The 21,256-nt window shown below is 49.6% G+C and overlaps 1 protein-coding gene across 4 annotated transcripts in view; it reads right to left on the bottom strand.

The window, feature by feature from the left end:
* Positions 1-21,256, bottom strand: part of LOC138581009 (serine/threonine-protein kinase TAO2) — a 1,567,916-nt gene that overhangs the window by 221,447 nt on the left and 1,325,213 nt on the right. For all 4 annotated transcript variants that reach the window (XM_069652009.1, XM_069652012.1, XM_069652010.1 and 1 more), the window contains one exon: positions 14,516-14,728. In XM_069652009.1, coding sequence (XP_069508110.1) covers positions 14,516-14,728 — 213 coding nt within the window. The remainder of the gene's footprint in view (positions 1-14,515; positions 14,729-21,256) is intronic.

Raw genomic sequence — 21,256 nt, 5'->3', positions numbered from 1 at the left:
TGGAAGGTAAGAAAAGCCCAAATGCAAGAATTGCTAACACAGCAGCGTTCAAGTATTTAAGAAATACATCTAAGGCACCTGCTCACGTTATAAACCTTGTCGTGGCGATCCACATCCTGCAACCCAACCGCATACCCCTTCTCCCACCATGCTTGAGGACTTGCACACCAGAGCCGTGCAATAGTTACAAGGTGTTACACACACATCTTGAAACTCCATTTACTCCGTCCATGCCTCCAGCACATATTGTCCCATATGCAAGCTAGTCACTCAGCATCTCCTCCACACAACACCGAAGTAGCGTACCGTGCAAACTACCAACAAATCCCACTCTCTCAACATATGCACTAGTCTACCATACTCGCATCCCATCTATATGCAAACAAAATCACAATCTACGCCGGAGAACATGCATCGACCTTACCTCTTTGCCTCCCATCTCCGACACGTGTTTGCGACTCCTACACAAGCCTACACCAACAGCCTCTCACCCTGGCACACACTGCCTCGGGGCTCCCTCGCCGCGGTAACCACAAATTGCCCTGCGGGAACGAACGGCCAGCAACAATAGGCTCCTTCTACAAACAGCCGAATTTGATCAAGATGGCTCCCTTTCACAAAGCACTTTTTGCCCTATGCTGCCACTAAAGCTCCATCTGCATTAGAAATCACGGCCTTGACTACGGCCACTGCAGCCATTCCCACCACTGCCTTAGCAACAGAAACTAACCAGATTCTTACCTTAGAACTACTGCAAATGTTGATGTATGCACTAGTCTTAAATCAAATGCTGGTTTATGCCCTAGCCCTACCTCAAATGTCGACGTAAGTACGTGCCCACTTAATACACCTTCACCAAGGGTATTCCCTTTGAATAAAACAAACGCTGCTTCTATACTGTATGCTAATACCACTTCCTTCATTATCCTCGGCTCTGCCCAAAGCAAACGCAGGGAGCAACAGCCCTTCCAAACTTGCTCTTAACCTGGCTCTGATCAACGCACGCTCCCTCCCTGGCCACGCCCTAGAGATCCATGACCTATCGGTTAACGATCTTGATGCCTTAACAATCACAAACTACAGCCACAGGCCTGGCCTCATCAATAGCAATTCTCCCTGGCTACACCATTTATTTTTTGTTGAAGTGATAGGCCTAACTTTAGAGGTGGTGGAAATGCTTTCACAGTCAAAGACCACATACAGATAAGGCAACTTAATACTACGCTAACCAACCTTGTGACATCTCTCGCTAAAACTGATCACCACCTCCACCAATACCATTACTATACATGTTGTCTATCGCCCACCGGGCAGCATCAACTCCTTTGTAGAAGACCTTCTCGAGACATTAGGCCACAACTTAAAGCTCTCCTCACAAATGACCCTCCTAGGAGACCTAAATCTCAGACTCCACGACCACACTGACCTACCGGCCTCCTCCCTCTCCAACTCGCTTTCTGCCCTAGGCTTCTGTCAACGCATTAACTACCTCACACATCAAAGGACGAGCTCTTGATTGGCTAGCTAACCTTAATTGCAATATCTTCATTGAAGCCAACACTCCTTGTCTGTGGTCAGACCATCACATAATCACCTTCTCAATCCCTCTTGCTAGGCAAACTAAACCCCTCATAAAGCGGCTACCGCCAACATCAACCAGCAGCTCTAGGAAACTCCCCAAAGAGAATCTTTTACCTTTCATTGGGCCACGCAAATTGAAATCCCCAACATACCGGATCCACAAATCCTAGCGGATCTTTACACTAGCACTCTAAGGAACAAGTTACTTACCTGTAACTGTTGTTCTCCAGCATGGGTCTGGCATGGATTCACATGCTCATGAATATTCCCCGTCGTCAGGCTGGGAATCCTCGGTAAAGAAAAAACCAGTATCAGTTTCGTTTCTGATCTGTCTTTCGTAGTAATAACCAATCACTGGTCTCTGCGTCATACTGACCACAGCCAATGACTGCCCTCTACCTAAGCACCGCCTCTGGCAGCCATCTTCAGATTTGGAAGCACGTGAAGTGGCAGTATGACCAAGTGAAGAGCCGCAGAGGGGTAGGCGGGAGGGTTCGCATGTGAATCCATGCCAGACCCATGCTGGAGAACAACAGTTACAGGTAAGTAACTTGTTCCTTCTCCAGCATGGGGTCTGGCATGGATTCACATGCTCATGAATAAAGAATACATAGCAGTACACACATGCACAACCACGGGAGGTGGCAAAGGCTCAACATTAAGCATTACATCAAACTCAACATTAAGCATCTTAGCTCCTCACCAGGCTCACCTCAGGCGAACAGGTTGCGCAGCACTGCTTGGCCGACCCTGGACTCCTCCCTGGAATCCCGATCGACGCAGTAGAACTTTGTGAAGGTGTGCGTCGACCTCCACGTAGCAGCCCTGCATATGTCCAGCAGGGGCACACCAGAAAGGAACGCTGTGGTAGCTGCGATCGCTCTGGTGGAATGGGCTCTCGGACGGCCAGGCAGCGGTCGGTTTGCCAACCGATGACAGTACATGATACAGCCATAGAGCCATCTGGAAATGGAAGCCTTCGAGAGAGCCTTCCCCTGATTGACAGGTCCAAAGTTCACAAAGAGTTGTGACGTCTTCCGAAAACCCTTCGTGCGGTCCACGTAGAACTTCAGCGCTCTAGCTACATCCAGCGAGTGCAAAGTCCTCTCAGCCGGCGACGAAGGCGACGGGAAGAACACCGGTAACACCAAGGGTTCGTTGAGATGGAAGTCCGACGGTACCTTGGGCATGAAGGAGGGGTGCGTCCTGAGCACTACCCTCGTGTCGTGGAAAGTCAAGTACGGGGCCTTGCAGGAAAGGGCCTGGATCTCTCCCACTCGTCGTGCGGAGGTGATGGCCACAAGAAAAGCTGTTTTCCACGATAGAAACTTCAACGGGGCCGAGTGCAGAGGCTCGAACGGAGGTCCCATGAGCTTGGTCAGCACCACGTTGAGCTCCCACGCCGGGGCCGGAGCCTTCACCGGCGGGAACGATCTGAACAGTCCCTTCATGAACTCTTTCACCAGACGATGAGACCACAAGGACGTCCGCCCCGTGGTTCTGGTGTATCGGGAGATCGCAGCAAGATGAATCTTGATGGACGCGTGTGCCAGACCAGCTTTGGCCAGCGTCAGCAGGTACGGCAGTACTTGGGGGGCCGTAATCCGTAGAGGGTTAATCTTCTGTGCGTGGCACCAGACAGAGAACCTCTTCCATTTGTGTCCGTAGCATTTAAGAGTCGAGGACGCCCTGGCCTTTGCAAGAACCTCTCTGCAATCGGCCGGTATGTCGTATCCTCCAAACTCTAGCGCTGCAGGAGCCAGGCCTGCAAGTTCAGCGACTTCGGGTCGTGGTGGAGGATGGCGCCTCCTTCCCTGGAGAGTAGATCCGCGTCCGCCGGCAGCTTGATCGGCGGGGACGCTGACAAGTCCAGAAGGTCCGGGAACCATATCTGCCTCGGCCACGCAGGTGCGACGAGGATCATCCTGCACCGTGACCTCTTGAGCTGGTTGACGAGCCGGATTAGCAGAGGCAAGGGAGGGAACGCGTAGAGGAACAGGCCCTCCCAGGGGAACGAGAAAGCATCGCCCATGCTCCTCGTCTGGGGAAACCTGCTGGCGAACCTCCGGCACTTGGTGTTCGTCGCCGTCGCGAACAGGTCGATCTGGGGTGTGCCCCACCGTCGGAAGAGGCGATCCACCAGATCCTGCCGTAGTTCCCACTCGTGGCACGAGCGCAGCTCCCTGCTGAGTGAGTCGGCGATGGTGTTTTTTATCCCTGCCAGATGAAACGGCACCAGAAAAATCCCTTGGGCAACGGCCCAATGCCACAGGTCCTGCGCCTCCTTGGACAGCGCTGGGGACCTGGTTCCGCCCTGTTTCCTGATGTAAAACATGGTGGTGGTGTTGTCGGTGAAGATCCTCACCACCTTGCCCTTGAGGGACGGAAGGAAGGACCTGAGGGCCCAAAACACTGCACGGAGCTCCAGGACGTTGATATGCAGGGACGGGAGCCAGAGTCCCCTTGCGTGCAGATTTTCGGTGTGCGCTCCCCACCCTTCCAGGGAGGCATCCGTGGTCACAGTCTCCTGGTGGGCTGGGGTCTGGAAGTCCATGCCCGCCGTCAGATGCGCGCGGGTGCCCCACCACCGTATCGCTCGTCGGAAACTCTCGTCGAGCTTGATCCTTTCCTCGAAGCTGCCCGTCGTCTGGATCCAGCGCGCATCCAGGAATTCTTGCAACGGGCGCATCCGGAGCCTGCACATGGGAATGAGGTAGATGCAGGAAGACATCATCCCGAGGAGGGACTTGATGGACCTCACTTTGGCCGCGTCGGCCACCAACATCCGTTGCACCTTGCCCAAGATGGTCCTGGTCCTCTCCTCCGACGGGGAGGCCAGAAGGGACACTGTGTCGAGCCTGGCTCCCAGAAACAGTGCGACTTGCGCGGGCACCAGGTGGGATTTGGCGTAGTTCACGGAGAATCCCAGGTCCGTGAGGAGTTGGACGGTCCTTGCCGTGTGGACCACTGCGAGCTCCCTCGTCTTGGCGCGGATGAGCCAGTCGTCCAGATAGGGGTAGACGTGAATCCCCTCGCGGCGCAGCTGCGCCGCCACCGGTGCGAGGCACTTGGTGAATACCCTGGGTGCCGACCGTAGTCCGAAGGGAAGGGCTTTGAACTGGTAATGACGTCCTTGGACCACGAATCTGAGGAATTTGCGGTGCCCCTTTAGGATGGGAATGTGGAAGTAGGCATCCTCCAAATCCAACGACGATAGGAAGTCTCCTTCCTCCAGCTGACCCAGGACGTGCTGGAGGGTGACCATCCGGAACTTCTGCGCCTTGATGAACTTGTTCAGACGTCGCAGGTCTAGGATGGGGCGCCATCCTCCCGTCTTCTTCTTCACGAGGAAGTATCTCGAGTAGACTCCGGAGCCCCGAAGCCTCTTTGGGACGAGTTCGATGGCGCCCTTTCTGAGCATCGCCTTTACCTCCAGGAGAAGTTGAGGGACGTGAAGTTCTTTCCTGGCCACGGGGGGGACGCGCGGGCACCTTCTTTGAAACTCGAGCGCGTGGCCCCGGGCCAGGGCGTCCAGCACCCAACGGTCGGTGGAGATGGACTCCCACACGCTGACGAAGCCCGCCAGCCGGCCTCCCACCGGGGTGCTTCGGTGGGGGCCCGACCCCACGGCCGGTTCAATCCTGCTTGGACGCGGCCTTGCCGCCTTGACCTCCTTGGCGACGACGGCGGGGTCCGCTAGACTTGCCTCGTCCTCTGTAGGCCTCTTGCGACGACGAGCGGGCCGCTTGACGGTAGGAAGCGAAACCGCCGCCGGAACCTTTGGAGGCGCCCTTGCCTCCGCCGCTCCGAAAGGGCGTCCGTCGTTGCAGGACTCCAAGGGCCCGGGCCGTCTCAGTATCCGCCTTGATGGCCTGAAGGGAATCGTCCACTGTCTTCCCAAACAGGTTGTTCCCGTCGAAGGGCATGTCCAGGACTCTGGTCTGGACGTCCTGCCGGAAATCCGTAGCTTTGAGCCATCCGCGACGTCGAAGGCAAACGCCGTTGCCCAGCTGGCGGAACCCGGTGTCGGCGATGTCCGTCGCCACGGTGATGGCGTGGTCCGAGGCCACCTCACCTTCCTGCAGGATCTCCAGGGCCTCCGCCCTCTTGTCGTCCGGCAGAAAATCCAGTAGGGGAGCTATCTTGTACCAGAGCTCCCTGTCATAGCGGGCCACGATAGCCAAGGCGTTGGCCGCTTTAATCGTCGTCGCTGCCGACGAGATGACTCTACGTCCCATAGCATCCAATTTCTTTCCCTCGCCGTCCGGCGGGGAAGTCGATGTGGAGGCCGCACCCCCCCCCGCTTTCTTCCTGGCTGCCGCGGAGACGACAGAGTCCGGGGTAGGCTGCGCCCGGAGGCACAGGGGGGCCGTGTCCGGGACCCGGTACTTCTTCTCGTACCGGTCTCTTCTAGCTGGCGTCGTGGAAGGGTTCTTGAGGAGGGAAAGGCCCTCATCCCAAATGTCGTCCAACAGAGGCACTGAGAGGACCGTCTTCCTCTTGGCCTCGCGCCGCTGATAAAGGAAGCCTTCCTTTTTCTTCTCCTCAGGGCAGAGTTGGAAAAGCTCGGAAGCCCTGGAGATCATGGAGTGGAAAGATCCGATCTCGTCGGGCGGAGAAGCCCTGGTGGGAGGCGACGACGGAATATCCTCGTCGTATGCCTCGTCGTCCGTACCCGTCGCTGCCGTGTCAGTCCCCGTATCATCCCCTCGGGTGGACGGGGAGGAGGGCTGGAAGGGGCGCGACGGTTGAAAAGGAGGTGGTGGATGGATCCTTCTTTTCTTGGTAGGGGGAACACCAGAAGGTCCCGGTTCTGGATCCCCCGACGGGAGAGGTTCCTCCGTCGGTAACGGTAGCCTCGTCCTTATCTCGGAGCATAAGGACTGTATGGCCAACAAAATGGCCGCCGAGTTGTCTTGCGGCGCTGGCAGAGGGGAATCCGACGGGCGAGTAGGGGCCCCGTCGGTATCCTCGACGATGTCGTCGTCGTCACCTGCGTCGGGGTCCATTCCGACGGGCTGGCCTTCTTCCACGCCTAGGCCGTGGCTTAAGACCTCGATCAGCTCCTCTTCTGAGGTTGAGGCCGAGTCTCCGACGACGATGCCCTGCCCCCCCTTCTTCTTCGGCACGGAGGGTTTCACGGGGGTCCTATCGATGGGCACAAAGGAAGACTCCCTCCGAGGAGGCAGGGAGATTCTGGGCCCTGAGGTCGCCACCACTGGTGCAGCCACCACAGGCTGAGCCAGGGCCGCCGCGACCGTTTCGATAGAGGGCTTGGTCGGATGGATCAAGGCCTTCACCACCTTAGGTGCGCTCACCGCCTTATCCTTGAGGGAGGGGGCACTGCCACGCTCCTCCTCTGCCTTAGAGCTCGACCGGGGCCTCTCCAGGAGCTTCGCCGGGTGCTCGGCCTTCCTCTTACCCGACCCAGAGCGTTGGCTCGTGGTTGATGGTGCCGGGGAGGGTGCGCCCTGCCTGGCGCCCGTAGAGCCCGACCGTTCGGCGCTCCCGGTGCCAGCGGACTCGCGGTGCTTGGCCTTATGTTGGGCCCCCGTCGCCGGGGCGCCCTCAAAGGTCTTAGAAGACCGCTCGGATTTCTTCTTCTTCTCGCCAGACGGGCTCTTACCCTCCAGCCAGTTGGCGAGACGTTGATGGCGGTCCTTCATGGTCCGTTCCGACATGTTGCCGCAAAACGCACAGTCCTTCTCCACGTGCGCCTTGTCCTCATGAAGGCAGTAAAGGCAGAAAGAGTGTTCGTCCTCCTTGAAGACGTTCTGCAGCTGGCATCCAGGGCAGACCCTGAACAGCTTTCCGGGCGTCGAGCTTCCCTTCTCCTGGGCCATCTCCGAGACCGGGCCTGAGAAGCTTCTGGATCCCTCCGAAGTGTAGCTCGACGAATCTTCACCCTTGAGGGGCACAGATGAATCCGACACGGGTCCCCGTTGATCGGATGTAGGATCGGTGGAGCTTGAGGCTCTTTGACCGAAAGAATCGAAGTTTTTTGTGAAAAAAGCGCGAAAAATAGCACTAACGCTCGAGAGCAATAGCACGAGGATCCCAACACATGAACGTGCAGTAAAAATCTGAAGATGGCTGCCAGAGGCGGTGCTTAGGTAGAGGGCAGTCATTGGCTGTGGTCAGTATGACGCAGAGACCAGTGATTGGTTATTACTACGAAAGACAGATCAGAAACGAAACTGATACTGGTTTTTTCTTTACCGAGGATTCCCAGCCTGACGACGGGGAATATTCATGAGCATGTGAATCCATGCCAGACCCCATGCTGGAGAACTGCTGCTGTCAACGCCATCGCCCCTCTAGTCCCAAAAAAAAAAAGTGAAGCCCACAACTCATGTTAACTCCTGGTACACCCAAGAGCTGGCAGACCTTAGGACAAAAAAGATCGGCAGAGTCCTGTTGGAAAAATACCCCTACTGACACCATCTAACAGAAATTCACTAGCCTGGCCAAACAATATAAACAATCCAATATTACAGCTAAAGCCTTTACCTTCAATCCTAGAATAGCCAATGCCAATTCAGACACGCAAGTTATTCACCATCCTCAAGAAGCGGGAAACCCCAGTCCCCCAAGTCTCTACCCAGAACCAAGACATTGCCTGATGCACATGCATACAGAATGCTATGCTACAAAAAATGTACTTGCTACAACAACAAAAAAAAAAATAGTCTCCAAACAATACAACATTAAGCACTTGCGCCAGGACACTCCAGTCATCCATGTCACCACGCTCGAGACCCTGCCCACGGTTCAGCTTTACCAAAATATCCACACAGGACACTACACATCTTGAAAAGCCTCAAGCCTTTGAGATGTAAATGAGATGTCTGCCCAGCCCCGCTCATCGAAGACTGTGCAGACATACTAGCCCCCCTCATTACAGAATTAATCAATGCCTCCTTTACAAAAGGCAAGGTCACATCCTGCCTTAAAGAAGCTTGGGTCTTACTGCTACTAAAAAATAACTCTTGACCCAGCCATACCGAATAACTACAGACCATCCACCACAGTACCATTCCTTCTGAAAATACTTGATAGAGCTGCCTATGTCCAGATCCAATACCATCTAGAATCAAACCACATCCTAAGCGTCCGCCAGTCGGTGTTGGCACTACTCTAAAAAAACAAATTGACGAAATCAGGGACAAGGGCAAGGCTGCCTTACTGCTCCTCTTAGACCTGCCCATGGCCTTCGACTTGGTAGACCCCAGCATACTATGCCACCATCTCACTTCTGCAGCCGCCTTCTCCCGAGAAGCAACAGCAGCATGGATTACCTCCTTCCTAGAAGGCAGAGTTATGAACATATTCTCTGATAAGGCATTTGCGGCGCCAGCTCCTATCAATGCGGAGTCCCAAGAGTCATGTGTCTCTCCCACACTTAACATTTTCACAAAGCCCTTCTTTGACCTCCTAGACGTCCAGTATATAGTTTACACTAACAACGCTGACAAAACCCAAATTCTCCTCTACCGCTCAGGAGACTACACCCATGACACCACCTTACTAAAATCTACATACCCCACTATCCAAGCCTGGCAGGCGATCCACAGCCTTTGCCTTAATGAGAAGACAGAACTACTCCTAGTTGGGTCTCGTGTGCTATAAAAAAAAAAGCTTGGCTTTGTTTACACAGACTGCAACATTGATGGTACCAAGATCACTGCCTCATCCGCTGTGAAAACACTAGGAGTTTACTTCGACGCCACCCTCTCCATTTCCTGCCAAGTAAATGGCATATCTTCATCAGCAGCATAGTCCACCAAACTCCACAATGCTGCCAGACCATGTCGTCAGTAGATAGCTGCCTAACAATGGCCCGGGCAGTAGGAAGTGCAAGGCTGGACTACTGCAACGCCCTCTTCGCTGGCACATCCTCAAGCAGTATAAACTTCAGACTATTCAAAATAATGCCCTACAAGCGGTCTTAAATCTTCCCACAACTGAACACATCAGATGCCCAGAAATCAGTACATTGGCTTCCCATCCATCAAAGAATCCTATTTAAGACACTTCCATCACACATAGATTTATATCAAAATCAGCCTGCCCCGTCTCGCCCAAAGAAATTCAAGCGCACTAGAGTTGGAGTTAACTTCCCTGTCCTCATTGCAAAACAATGGAACTCCCTCCCTGCAGCATTGAGAGTGGAAGAATCCTACTTGGCCTTTCGCAGACCCCTCAAAACCTGGGTATTTGCATAATCTCTATCATAACTGACCCCCTCAACCCTTGCACCCTATCTGTAACTCATGTGCAATTTAATCTGATTCATGTAACTTGAATGCTTTATACACCCTACCTCTTGTATCTGTTATGCTCCTCAATTATAAGCGGTTTGCCTATGGGCCAAATGTAACTGTACTCTACAAGCGCCCTGATACCTGAGGGATTGTGCACGCTATATAAATGCAAAAACAAATATTTTTACCGCAAGCTTGTACTGCAATTTCTCAACAGGCACTCGCCAGATTTCACCTTCCTCACCAAAACCCACCTTGCAGGGGTCGCACCAAGTTCTTAATACAATCAAATTATAGAATGACCTTTCACGCCAGCGTCGCCAGAGGGGCACGAGGGGCCATGGTCCTGGTGCACAAAAGGGTGCTTTTCTAAGTTATTGAGCACAGTACAGACCCACTAGGAAGGTTTGTGTTGATCGGGGAGAGCTGTGGAGAGAGAAATGGGGAATTGTAGCGGTTAATGCAGCCTCCCCCGCCACCTTTCTCAGGAGTGATTTGCTTAACCTTCCGAAACCTACAGAGTAGGGGGAAGCAGCAGTAAGGATCCTGGAGGGAGACTTTAATGATGTGATGGACACAGGTTTTGATATCTCGCACCTAGGTAGAAGAAATCTGGAGCTTCCCACCAGCGTCTCTGCCCTTTGCTCAATCCATGGGTTGTAGGATACCTGGAGATACTCGCATGTGGGGGAGGTTGGGTACTTATTTTCTGGGGCCCACTCAACTTTCTCTAGATTGGAATATCTTTTCATCCCGCTAGCTGACTGCCACAGACTGATCACAGTGAAATTCTTGGCCAGGGGACCTCCGACCATTCCCCATTGCTAGTCAGGCTTAAGAGTGGGCACGAGAAACCTGCGCCCATATATGGAGCCTGAACTCATTATCTGGGGTTCCCAGAGTTCACTGAGACACTAGAGTACACCACACAGGAATACTTCCCGATCAATTAGGGGTCTAGTTTGGGAGGGATGTAAGACAGTTCTCAGGGGGGAGGCCATTTCGCTGGTCGCTGCACACCGGGAAAAACATGCATTGGCGATAGGGGAGGCAGAGGCAGAATTGGTGGCATCTGGGTCAATGGCAGATCATCTTAAGCCAGCACAAGAAACCCTTTGGAACGTAGCCTTGGTAACGCAAAGCAGGCACACTGGTTCAAACTTAGATTCATGAAGTGGGGGACAAGGCAGGAAAGTTGCTTGCATGGCTGGAGCATAGGGAACGGGGAAGTGGCGATGTGAGAGCCCTACAGAGCGAGAGTGGTGAAGCCCTGACAAGGGATGTGGATACTGAACTGCTGTTCACAGGGTACTATGAGTCCCTTTACAGGGTCCCGTCCAGTCGGCTGGAGGATAGTGATCCATGGGGAATAGATCCAGTAGTTCTCCCGCAGTTATCTACACAGCAGCGGGAGGGGCTGGAGGCAGATACCTCAGAGGAGGAAATAGCCGCAGCAATCTCACAATTAGTCTGGGAAGGCCCCGGGCCCAAATGGCTTCCCAGTGGAAGTCTGGAAGAAACTGTGCAGGGCGGTGGTTGGGCTTCTCCACCGGCTATTTCTGCAGAGGAGGAGGGAGGGTATTTTGCCTGAAGACTTGTGGAGTGCACGAATAGTGGTTATCCCAAAGCCAAACAAGCAACCGGACAGTTGTGCCTCTTACAAGCCAATCTCGCTAATCAACAGGGAAGCAAAAATCCTGGCAAGCATTCTTGTGAACTACCTGCTGCAAGTTATAGGGTGCCTAGTTCAACCAGACCAGTGCATGTTTATTCCAACTAAGTCTACTCCCATGAATTTGCAAATGGTACAATTGGTGTTATGCCAGGGTAATACAGTCCCAGGTCGGCTAGCACTACTGTTGGTGGACTTTGAAAAAGCATTTGATTCATTGCACTGGGAATCGCTATGGGGAACTGTGGAAAATATGGGATTTTGGGGGGAACTTTATGAGCTGGGTGGGCCTACTGTATAAGCCACCGATGGAAGTGCAGGTCAATGGGGTCTGCTTGAGGGTTTTTCCCCTGTGGCAGGGCACGAGGCAGGGTTGTCCCCTTTCTCCTCTGCTCTTCACCCGGGCAGTGGAACCGCTAGCAGTGAGGGTTAGGACGAGTACAGAGTGGGTGGGCTTCAGATGGCCATGGGGAGGTGAGGAGAGGACCTTCTGATATATATGGGCAACCCGTCGGTATCCTGCTCAGAGGTGACGAAGATATTAATCGAAGATCAGGGCACTAGTGGCGTTAAGATCAACTGGCAGAAGTCGGTCCTCTTCCCCATACAAGGTGGGGATGCGGCACTCCCGCAGTATTGCCCGTACCGGATATCCACGACTGGCTTCCGTAACTTGGGAAACCAATTGGTCAAACATCTCTCAACCTCAATTTATGCCCGATAGTTGATGGGTTCAAGTCTGATGTGGTCCACTGGCAGTCCCTTCCTGAGCCCGATGGGCAAATCGGACCTTTTCAAAGTGATAACCTTGCCCAAGTTCCTTTACGTACTGCAGAACGCCCCACTCCAAGTCTCTAGGTGGGTGTTGACGGGCTAGATGGTGTTCTCAGGGAACTGCTATGGGAGGAGGGGGCGGGGACACCAAGCTTGTATTGCCTTGAAAACTCTTCAGTGGTCGATCTGGGAGTGGGGGGTGATTGGCCTGCCGTGTCTGCAACAGTATTACTGGCTGGCGCAGTTGGGAGTCGTGAACGACCGGCTACATGGGAACCCTCAGTTGCCTCAAATTGCATCAGAGCGGGGTTTGATTGGGGGGGTGGGCTGGCGCTGGTTCTGTATGGGAAACTGGGGAGGGGTGGTGCTCCATCTTATGACTAAACATGTGCAACAGGTTTGGATTGAGGCACACTGGCCTAATGGCTGGAGGGGGAGGCCCACTCTGAGTCAAACTCTATGGGGCAACTCATTTCCTTGAACTCTTCGAGATGGGTCACTTCAGGCACTGGCAGAGTAACAGAATTAGGCATCTGTTAGACGTGGCACAGGAGGGCTGGCTTCTTTGCTTTGAATCCTTGCAGGAACAATTTATCCTGTGTAAGGGGGGGAACGCTATAGATATAAGCAGCTATTGCATGCAATGAGAGCCCAGTGAAATTCCACAGAGCTCCCCACTAGAGGCAAACCTATTTGCAGGGCGGATTGAGACGAAAGTCACGTCTACATTATATCAAGTAATTTTGGGTTACGGGGGACCAGGAACAGTCCTGCCTCATGGAAAAATGGGTGGGGGACTTGGGCCCCATGGAGCCAGAGGAGTGGATGAAGCCGGTGATGTTCCCTTGGAAGATGGGTTTATAGATATATCCACCAGGCTTTGCCTCAAACAGTATAAGATTCTGCATCAGGTTTATTACTCCTTTATTAAATTGTGTGGTGACGAGCAGACAACGATCATTGCTTAAGATGTGGGGTGCCGGGATGCACATTTTTTCACTCCCTATGGGAATGTCCGCAGATTCAATTACTGTGGTAGAAATTTATACGCAAGTTGTCAACAGTAATGAATGTGGAGGTCCCCAGATACCATAACAGTGCATTACTTGGGCTTTGGGGAGAGGAAGTGGGAAGGTGGAGATGTGTGATGCCGCCGTGTTTGACAGTCATGCCAGACTTCCGCAAAATGCCCAAAAACTTTTTTTTTTGTTAATGGCTTAAAACTACTATGTCAATCAATGCAAGTTGTGTATGGAGGTGTGGGGGTCAGGGGGCAGGGAGTTTCTAGTTTTTTGTCATGGCAAATAATTAAAAAAAAATATTAAAAAAAATAAAGTATTAATTTTCTCGGTTGGTTACATATTTTCCCTCGCAAACCTGAAACAGTCTAGCTGTACATACCTTTGTGGTTTCTAAACTTAAAGCACTATTTTGGATTGCGTTTGCTGTCCAGCATTATTCATTTTTGCTTGACAGCACTTTAACATTACACAGTGCATTCAAAATAGTCAAAACGTATTTGGTTCCATTAAAGTAATCAATTCAGATTAACTGTAGCATTAAGTTATAGTGATTACAAAATCTTCATTTATATGACAGCCCTTACGCATTTCTGTTAAATGTTATCCTTTTACATACATAATGAACTCCTCATAACCCATTTTTGGATGTTTGCTTATGCAGGTCTGTTGAAGATATTTTTCAAACACAAAATACCCTCAGAAGTGAAGTGTAAGTGTCAAAAAGCAAGTTGTTGGTAGTTTAAAACATGCAACAGAATGAAAAGAGCTCCCGGAAGCTACCCTTTGCTCAACCACGGAATGGCCATGAACAAGAATAGCAAGAACTGTACATGCTGCTTAAACTGGCATGATATCCCCATGCTGCAAATTGAGTGGAGGAAGACAAAACAAAAATGAAGGATCGAAAGTTCTTCAAGTGAAGATTGTTCCCTCCTGCATGGTGTGCATGTCTAGGAGGCTTGGGGTGACAAAGATGTGGAATGGGTAGGACAACATCTATGGGCACGAGATCATCCCAATGCTGTGCTGTTGTAAGAAATAGACAGTGTGACAAGGTTGCCCGTAAACCAATTTTTTTGATGCAGTCTCCTAAAGAGGGGTGGCAGAAGGAAGCATTGACATAACGCCTGGATATGCATTTTCTGGATCCTGCATTTCTAGGGAGAGGGAAAGAAGGTAGAGAAAAAAATATATCAACATACTGCCTGTGTAGATAGCATCTCGTTGATGCTATGGTCGTACTGCTCGGCCAGAATAGCAAGCTTGCGGGTCTGCTCATCCTTCAACCTCTTCAGGATGGTTTTGTGCTCGCTCTTCGCTGTAGTTTCTAGCAGGTGGTTCCGCAGGGCCTTGTACTGCCGTGTCTGAATCTTGCATGTATCCTGGAATTGCTTCTTAATCTGGAGCTCCTTGGACTGCAAAATGGGGAAGGAGGGCAGATGGAGCGATGGAGGATAAGCAGGTTTGGGAAGGGCCAGAGCAATGGCAGGGTTAGGAGGAAGGGAAAGAAATATAAGGAAAAGGATGGCACATGGGGGCAGGGGTGATGAGATACCAAGAAGGCAAGGTATGAAAAGATTAGCAAGAAGGTGACAAGACAGAAGTTGAGAATACATGAAAGGTGAGGAGGCACAAGGGAATGCAAGAAGACAGTAGAGAAATGGCGATAAAGAAAAGACAAGAAATTCAAGCGAGAAGGCAAAAAAAGGTGATGGTGAGATGAAATGGATGTGACAAAGCAAATGTGACAGACGAGACGATTAAAAAGAGTGAGGAGGAGAAAGGCATATGTTTACAAGAGAATGAACAAGAGAATGTGTGGGGAGAAAAGGTATGAGAGAAGGCACGCAGATAGAGTCGGGAATGAGAAAGAATGCATGTGTGGTGAAGTGGAGAAGGAAAGAATGGGTGTAGAAGGCAGGAAAATAAGAGGAAGGTGGGAGATTGGAAGAAGGCAAGTGGGTACGGAGAGAAGTCATGCAGAGCGAGGTAGTTAGAAATGGGAGATGCAAAAGGTGGGAAACAGAAAAATGGAACAGAAAAGTGGGAGGATGGGTAAAACAAATAACAGACAGCAAGGCAAACAAATCACACAATGACAATGCAAAAAGGCAGGATGAAGATGAAATAGAGAAAGGTTAACGAATACCAAAGCAATGCAAGTTTCCATTGTGACATATTACAGGAAAATAGAGAAAAGGCGGGCAGAGGGAATCAATCAAATGACAGGAGATAATTGAGGCAGGTGATTTAGAAAAAGGGGTAATAGGAGACAAAGTACATTCATCGAGAATTTGTGGGAGAAAGACAGGCCCGAAGAATCAAGGAATAAAGAAGTGGTGGACAAAGAGCATGTTTTTTGCAAGGGCAGAACATGAGAAGGAAAGAAGGTCAAAAGGGAAAAGGAAATAAAGTAGTCCCCAGAAATAAATATGGAGTGAAAGATGGATGAACAGTGGGACAGAAGGATAGAAAGGAAGAAAACGGGATTTGGATTTTTAATGATTGTAGCCTGTAGTTTAGGAAGACAGCATGGTTAGCATATATACACACACATCAAACATAACTAAACGCACTTATAATCCCACCACCCCAACTAGAACAGATGAGGAGTAATTTCCATCCCATGCATCGTTCGGCATTTAGGGGCAGAAACCTCAAGTGGGTCCTGTCAACCAATATCAAGCTATTAGTAAGCCTGGCATTGGAGGCATACAGGGATGTTGTGGTGCCCTTCTAACATCATTTGCCCCACTTTTCATTCTTGAAACAGACTTCATGCCTGTCCCTAATCTACCCCTTAGGGGCTAGGCTCAACTGCTTGATTTGCTCTATATGGCAATTAACACCTAGGTTGGCAGTTCAAATCCGACAAAGGCTCTTAGAAGCCAAATCTAAAATGTCTGAGGGGCTTGTTCATTGGCATGTGTAAAACAAGATTGGCGTCTTAGTACTGGTGCTAGTGGGCTGCATACATTGCATCAAAAATAAAACACTAATCTGGCATTAACAGGCATAGCTTTTGATCAGAAAGTCATGGCCTGAGGAGACATGGAGACTGAAAATTCCACCGGAAAAGGCTTAATGTAGACCAATGTGGCAGCATGTGCTAGTTTGGGGAGGTGGGGGAGGGGAGGATGGGGGTGGATGGAGAATTCAGTGCCCACTGCTCTCAGTCCAATATAAATTCACACCCAAAATTCACACAAATGCCTATTGGCGATTTATTATGCAATACCAAGACAGACAAAAAAAACTCTCCATCCTCACCTTCCATTTTCAGAATGAAATGGAAGACCCTTACCTGTAACCCTCGTCATGGGGTGTAGACATTCCAAATTTACCTTCTGCTGCATATATTTGAAAATAAGGACTTACAACATGTCTATAAAAATTTGAAGTCAAACAGAGCAAATGCTTCCTCAGCAATCTAATGTTTTCTTTGGTTCAGCACACAATCCAATGGTGGTTTAGAGATGCGAGTTTGTCTGCCTGTTTTGCTGAATTTGTTTTGGCAAATGGGATGTGAGGATGTAAAAGATGAGAATCGCTGAATTTTTGGAAAGCTCAAAGGAGGGAGGTGTTAAGTCCCTCACTTTTAGCGGATTTAAATAGGACTAATTCCATCATCCGTGAGTTTTCCTTTCTATAGCCACTGACTGAGAATACCATTGAAACAATGTTAGGAAGAGACAATATTACAAAGTTACAAGTAACACAACAAAATAACAGTCATCCACTTGGGTCATCATTGTATGCTTTTTATAAAATGGGAGGGGGGGGAGTTTGCCAATATTTACCGTTTTTGTGAGGACTGAGCCATGCTTTATAGCAAAGTTGGTATTAGAAATTGCACAATTTTGAAAACAGAAGGAAAACACACACAAGTCGTAACTGCAAGTATGATTCAAACAAGGACGAGGGCTTTAGAGTCTGCAAATTGAGTTTTATGGTTAGCCTCTAAATAAAGGGTGTTTTGTGGAGTGGGGGAGACAAGCAGTTGCATGTTGGGGTGTTACTTACTTTCCATGGTGCAGTATGTGCAGAACACCCTTTTAATCAACCCAGAGGCTCTGGTTTCCATGAAATGCAGCAGCTAGGTCCCATGGTAGATTTCTCAATTCTAGCAGAGTGCCTATTCACCACTTGCTGCTAGGGATGCTTGGCTTTCAGTCCATTGAATTAAAGTATTACAGGAGGAAGTCACCATTAAACTTCATGTTTTCTTTCATTAACCCAACTATTGTTGAAAAGCGAAACAGACTATTTTTCTCTTCAGCTATCTCTTAAAGAAATGCAAGTTTTCTGTTTTTTGGGTAGTCCTCATAAGGCATCTGGAAGCACACTCCTCATTGCCTCCCATTCCCATCCAATATGCATCTTCCCTTTCCAATTACGACTGTACCCGGTGCCTTTTTTTCCCCCAGACCTTCCCCAAGTCTCATTGCCCTTCCGTTCAGACGAGGTGCAAAACATTTTCAGCAGCGGTTTGTTAACAATGTCTTTTTAGGCTTCTTTCAAATATTGAATTGGCATACTCCCAAAAGGAACATATACTTCAATACCAATTAGTTGCTTGTATGAACAGCCAAAAGGAAGGACAGATTTGCCACTCAGCGGTTCACTCATGAAAGTTTGGAGAATGGGCCTTCTAGTGCAGCTCAGAATCTGCACCCCTCCCTCCCCCCTCCGAGCCCTAAAACTACCCTTGATCTCCCAAACTTTGAAGAGGTAGTCAATACAAATGTTTTAACATTGACTGCTTCAGGTTGTGCTAATAAAAGACTATTTTACAAAGCTCTACGACAGTCCTTAAAACCAGTGGTCGAAGTGTATGAAAAGAAGTAGTGGAGCTATGTGCCCTGCCCCCGCTCCCCACAAACCCCATCGCCACGTCCCCTCCCACACACAACACACCCCCCCAAACACTTGAACCTGCTGTTTAAGGTAACATTCAGTGCAGTGCACTAAAAGGGCAAGTTTCAACTTCTTCCTTCACTTTTATTTTAGAACGAAACCATTCCGGAACGGTCTCTTTTTAAAATAAAAGTATGGGAGCTGTAAAAGGTAATTTAAAAAAGTAGAGGAGCACTGCTCCCGACCGCTCCCACTCACTTCGACCACTGCTTAAAACAGAATCAACATTTTACTATAAATCTAAAACGAAAATGAAAGTATGAGCTTAAGGAACCTGGGTGAAAGCCACCAGAAACAGCAATGACAACTTGTCCTGTTATTCAATGGTCTCCCATTTTCCTTGACAACATGGCAAAGGACCAAGAAGTCGTTTTCTGAGAACACAGATTTGCAATTGTTCCCTAACCTGGCAAACTTTAGGGCCCTACAAGGACTACGTCAGTTGAGACTAAACCAAACGCAGCCTTTTAATTTAAACCCAGTGATAATCTGGATGCATTGGATTCGTTTCAGCAAGGCTATCATTTTTGGGTAGGAAAATACCCAGAATCCAGGAGCAAATTGGATCTTACTTTTCATCCTATTTTGTAAATACCACATGCTTGGTCTGCCCCTTACTATAATGTATTTGGATTTTATTTATTTGTAAAGCGAGGCGGGCCCAGGGACATCTGGGCGCATAATCCTATTGAACACAGTTTCAGTTACATACAATAGAAACGGAGCATGGCTCAACCAGTTTACAGACCCATACAGGTAGGAACCAGCTTGCAGTATGACAGCATAAGTTAGGTACCGGCGATATATACAATAAGACATACAGGCCTTATGGTTGCATGCTCAGTGATAGGGAGCACAAGTGAGAGACAGTGAGGCAGTATCAGAGTTAGCACAGCGAGTATATCAAATGTTTTGTGCGAAAAGCCATAATTTGGTTTTATTCTTGAATGATTGGAAGGAGGGCTCAGCTCTGAGCGTTAGGGAGAGAGTTCCAGAGCTTAGCGGCCCGGACAGGGAAGCTCACACCACCTGCTTTTTGTAGTTTGAATCTGGGAAGGGATAGGCTGTGGGTTTGGGCCGCTCTCATGGGTCGGGTGGAAGTGTGGAGTGTGAGGCGGTTGGATAAGTAGGTAGGGGCCTGGTTAGCCAGGCACTTGTGCCTCAAGGCAAGAGTTTTCAGTGAAATTCTGTGTTTGACAGGAAGCCAATGTAGGTTACTTCTGTGGTAGGAGTTATGGTGGTTTCTTGGTATATTTAATGCCGCTCGAATGGCATTGTTCTGGGTAATTTGCAGTTTAAGGTTAGACAGGTTGGCCCCTAGATAGAGGGCGCTGCAATAGTCTATCATAGACATAAGAGTTCTGGCCAAAATGATACAATTAGGTGTGGTGAGCAATGGTCTACAGGCCGTGATAAGTTTACATGTATAGGCCGAAGCTGACCCGACTGCATTGGTTTGTCTGGTCAGTGATAGTGTGGAGTCGAGATAGATTCCTAGAGTTTTTGTATCCTTGGAGACCTTGATGACGTTGCCGTCAATGTTGAAAGACTTGAAGGAACGGTCCAGTTTATTGAAATGTTGATTGGAACCCATAATGAGGAGTCCCGTCTTGTCATCATTAAGGCAAAGTTCATGTTGCGCCATCCATGCCTGAATGACCATGTAGACGTCGTTCAAGGATTTAGTGTCCACTGTGTAATCACCCATGATGGGGATGAGTTTCTGGGTGTCATCAGCATAATTAGTGTATGAGACACCCAGATAGTTAAGAGCATCGAAAAGTGGTTTAGTAAACACATTATCAAGTGTAGGAGACACACAAGAACCTTGAGGGACACCACAGTAAATGGGAGCAGGGTCCGCGGATGCTGACAGGGAAAATACCTGCATGGATCTGTTGCTTAAGAAGTAACTGATCCAAGCAGTGGCAGAGTCAGAAAAGTGGGCGGCAGATATGAGGTGCTGGCACACGATTTGGTGACTAACCAAATCAAAAGCCGCCGAGAGACCTAGTAGTAATAACGAGGCTAGTTTCCCGTTGTCTTTCAAAACCTCGATTTGTGTTTTGAGGTGAATCAAAGCAGTTTCAGTCCCATGTCTAGGGCGGAAACCAGATTGTCTCAAACCAAGAAGATTGTTAACTTCGAGATAGTCCTGGATCTGAAGGTAGGCCGCTCGATCTAATATTTTGAGCATGAATGGGACGGTAGAGTGATGGGTCTGTAATTAGTTGGTATGCTAGGGTCTAGGGACGGTTTTTCGGAGCAGGGGGATGACCCAAGCGTCCTTTATCTTGTCCGGGACAATAACTGTTTTGAATGATGAATTTATGTAGGCAGTGATAAATGGGGCTAGATCATGAGAGGCTTCCTTGATAATAGGAGCAGGGGATGAGTCACCTTGACAGTAGGATGGTTTAATTTTGTTGATGATACTGTTACGTTCACCTGGTTTCCACAGGGGCACCGAATGAAGCGGGACTGCGACGGTCTCCACCAGCGTGACTCGTAGAGAAGTGATGAGTGATTGCACATGCCCCTTTAGTTTCGTCTGTCTGGCACGAAGGAAGATTTGTCTATAATGTTTAAAGTGATGAATTAACTAACCATAAGGAGAAGGGCCAACTTCCACTTCCGTGACCTTCCAATGTCCCTTCACTGTGTCTCACCTTAATGTTATGAAGGATGGGCTTTCCATCCTGCGACTGTATGCAGGGGTGCATCGAGATTCAGGAATACAGTTAACTTCACTGATCCTGTAGCCTTATGGCACAGTTCCAGACAACAATGACTCTGAGGTAAGTCTTTATGCCAATCCTAAATAGCGTGAAATGCTTCAGAGTTCTGGTTGTCTTAAAGTTCACTCCTGTACCTTTCTTTGCAGATTCCCCTTGGAGGTACAGCCGAAGAAAGGCGACTCCCTTCCGGATAACATGAGGTAATGCCAAGGTCAATAGTTGAATGATTCAAAAATGTCTAACGGGTGATATTGTTCTTTCGTGCTATTAATTTTCTGTCCCCTTTTA

Source organism: Ambystoma mexicanum, chromosome 3p (assembly GCF_040938575.1).
Source record: "Ambystoma mexicanum isolate Mex_15411 chromosome 3p, UKY_AmexF1_1, whole genome shotgun sequence".
In the NCBI taxonomy this organism is placed as follows: Eukaryota; Metazoa; Chordata; class Amphibia; order Caudata; family Ambystomatidae; genus Ambystoma; species Ambystoma mexicanum.
This window is presented reverse-complemented; position numbering and strand designations above follow the sequence as displayed.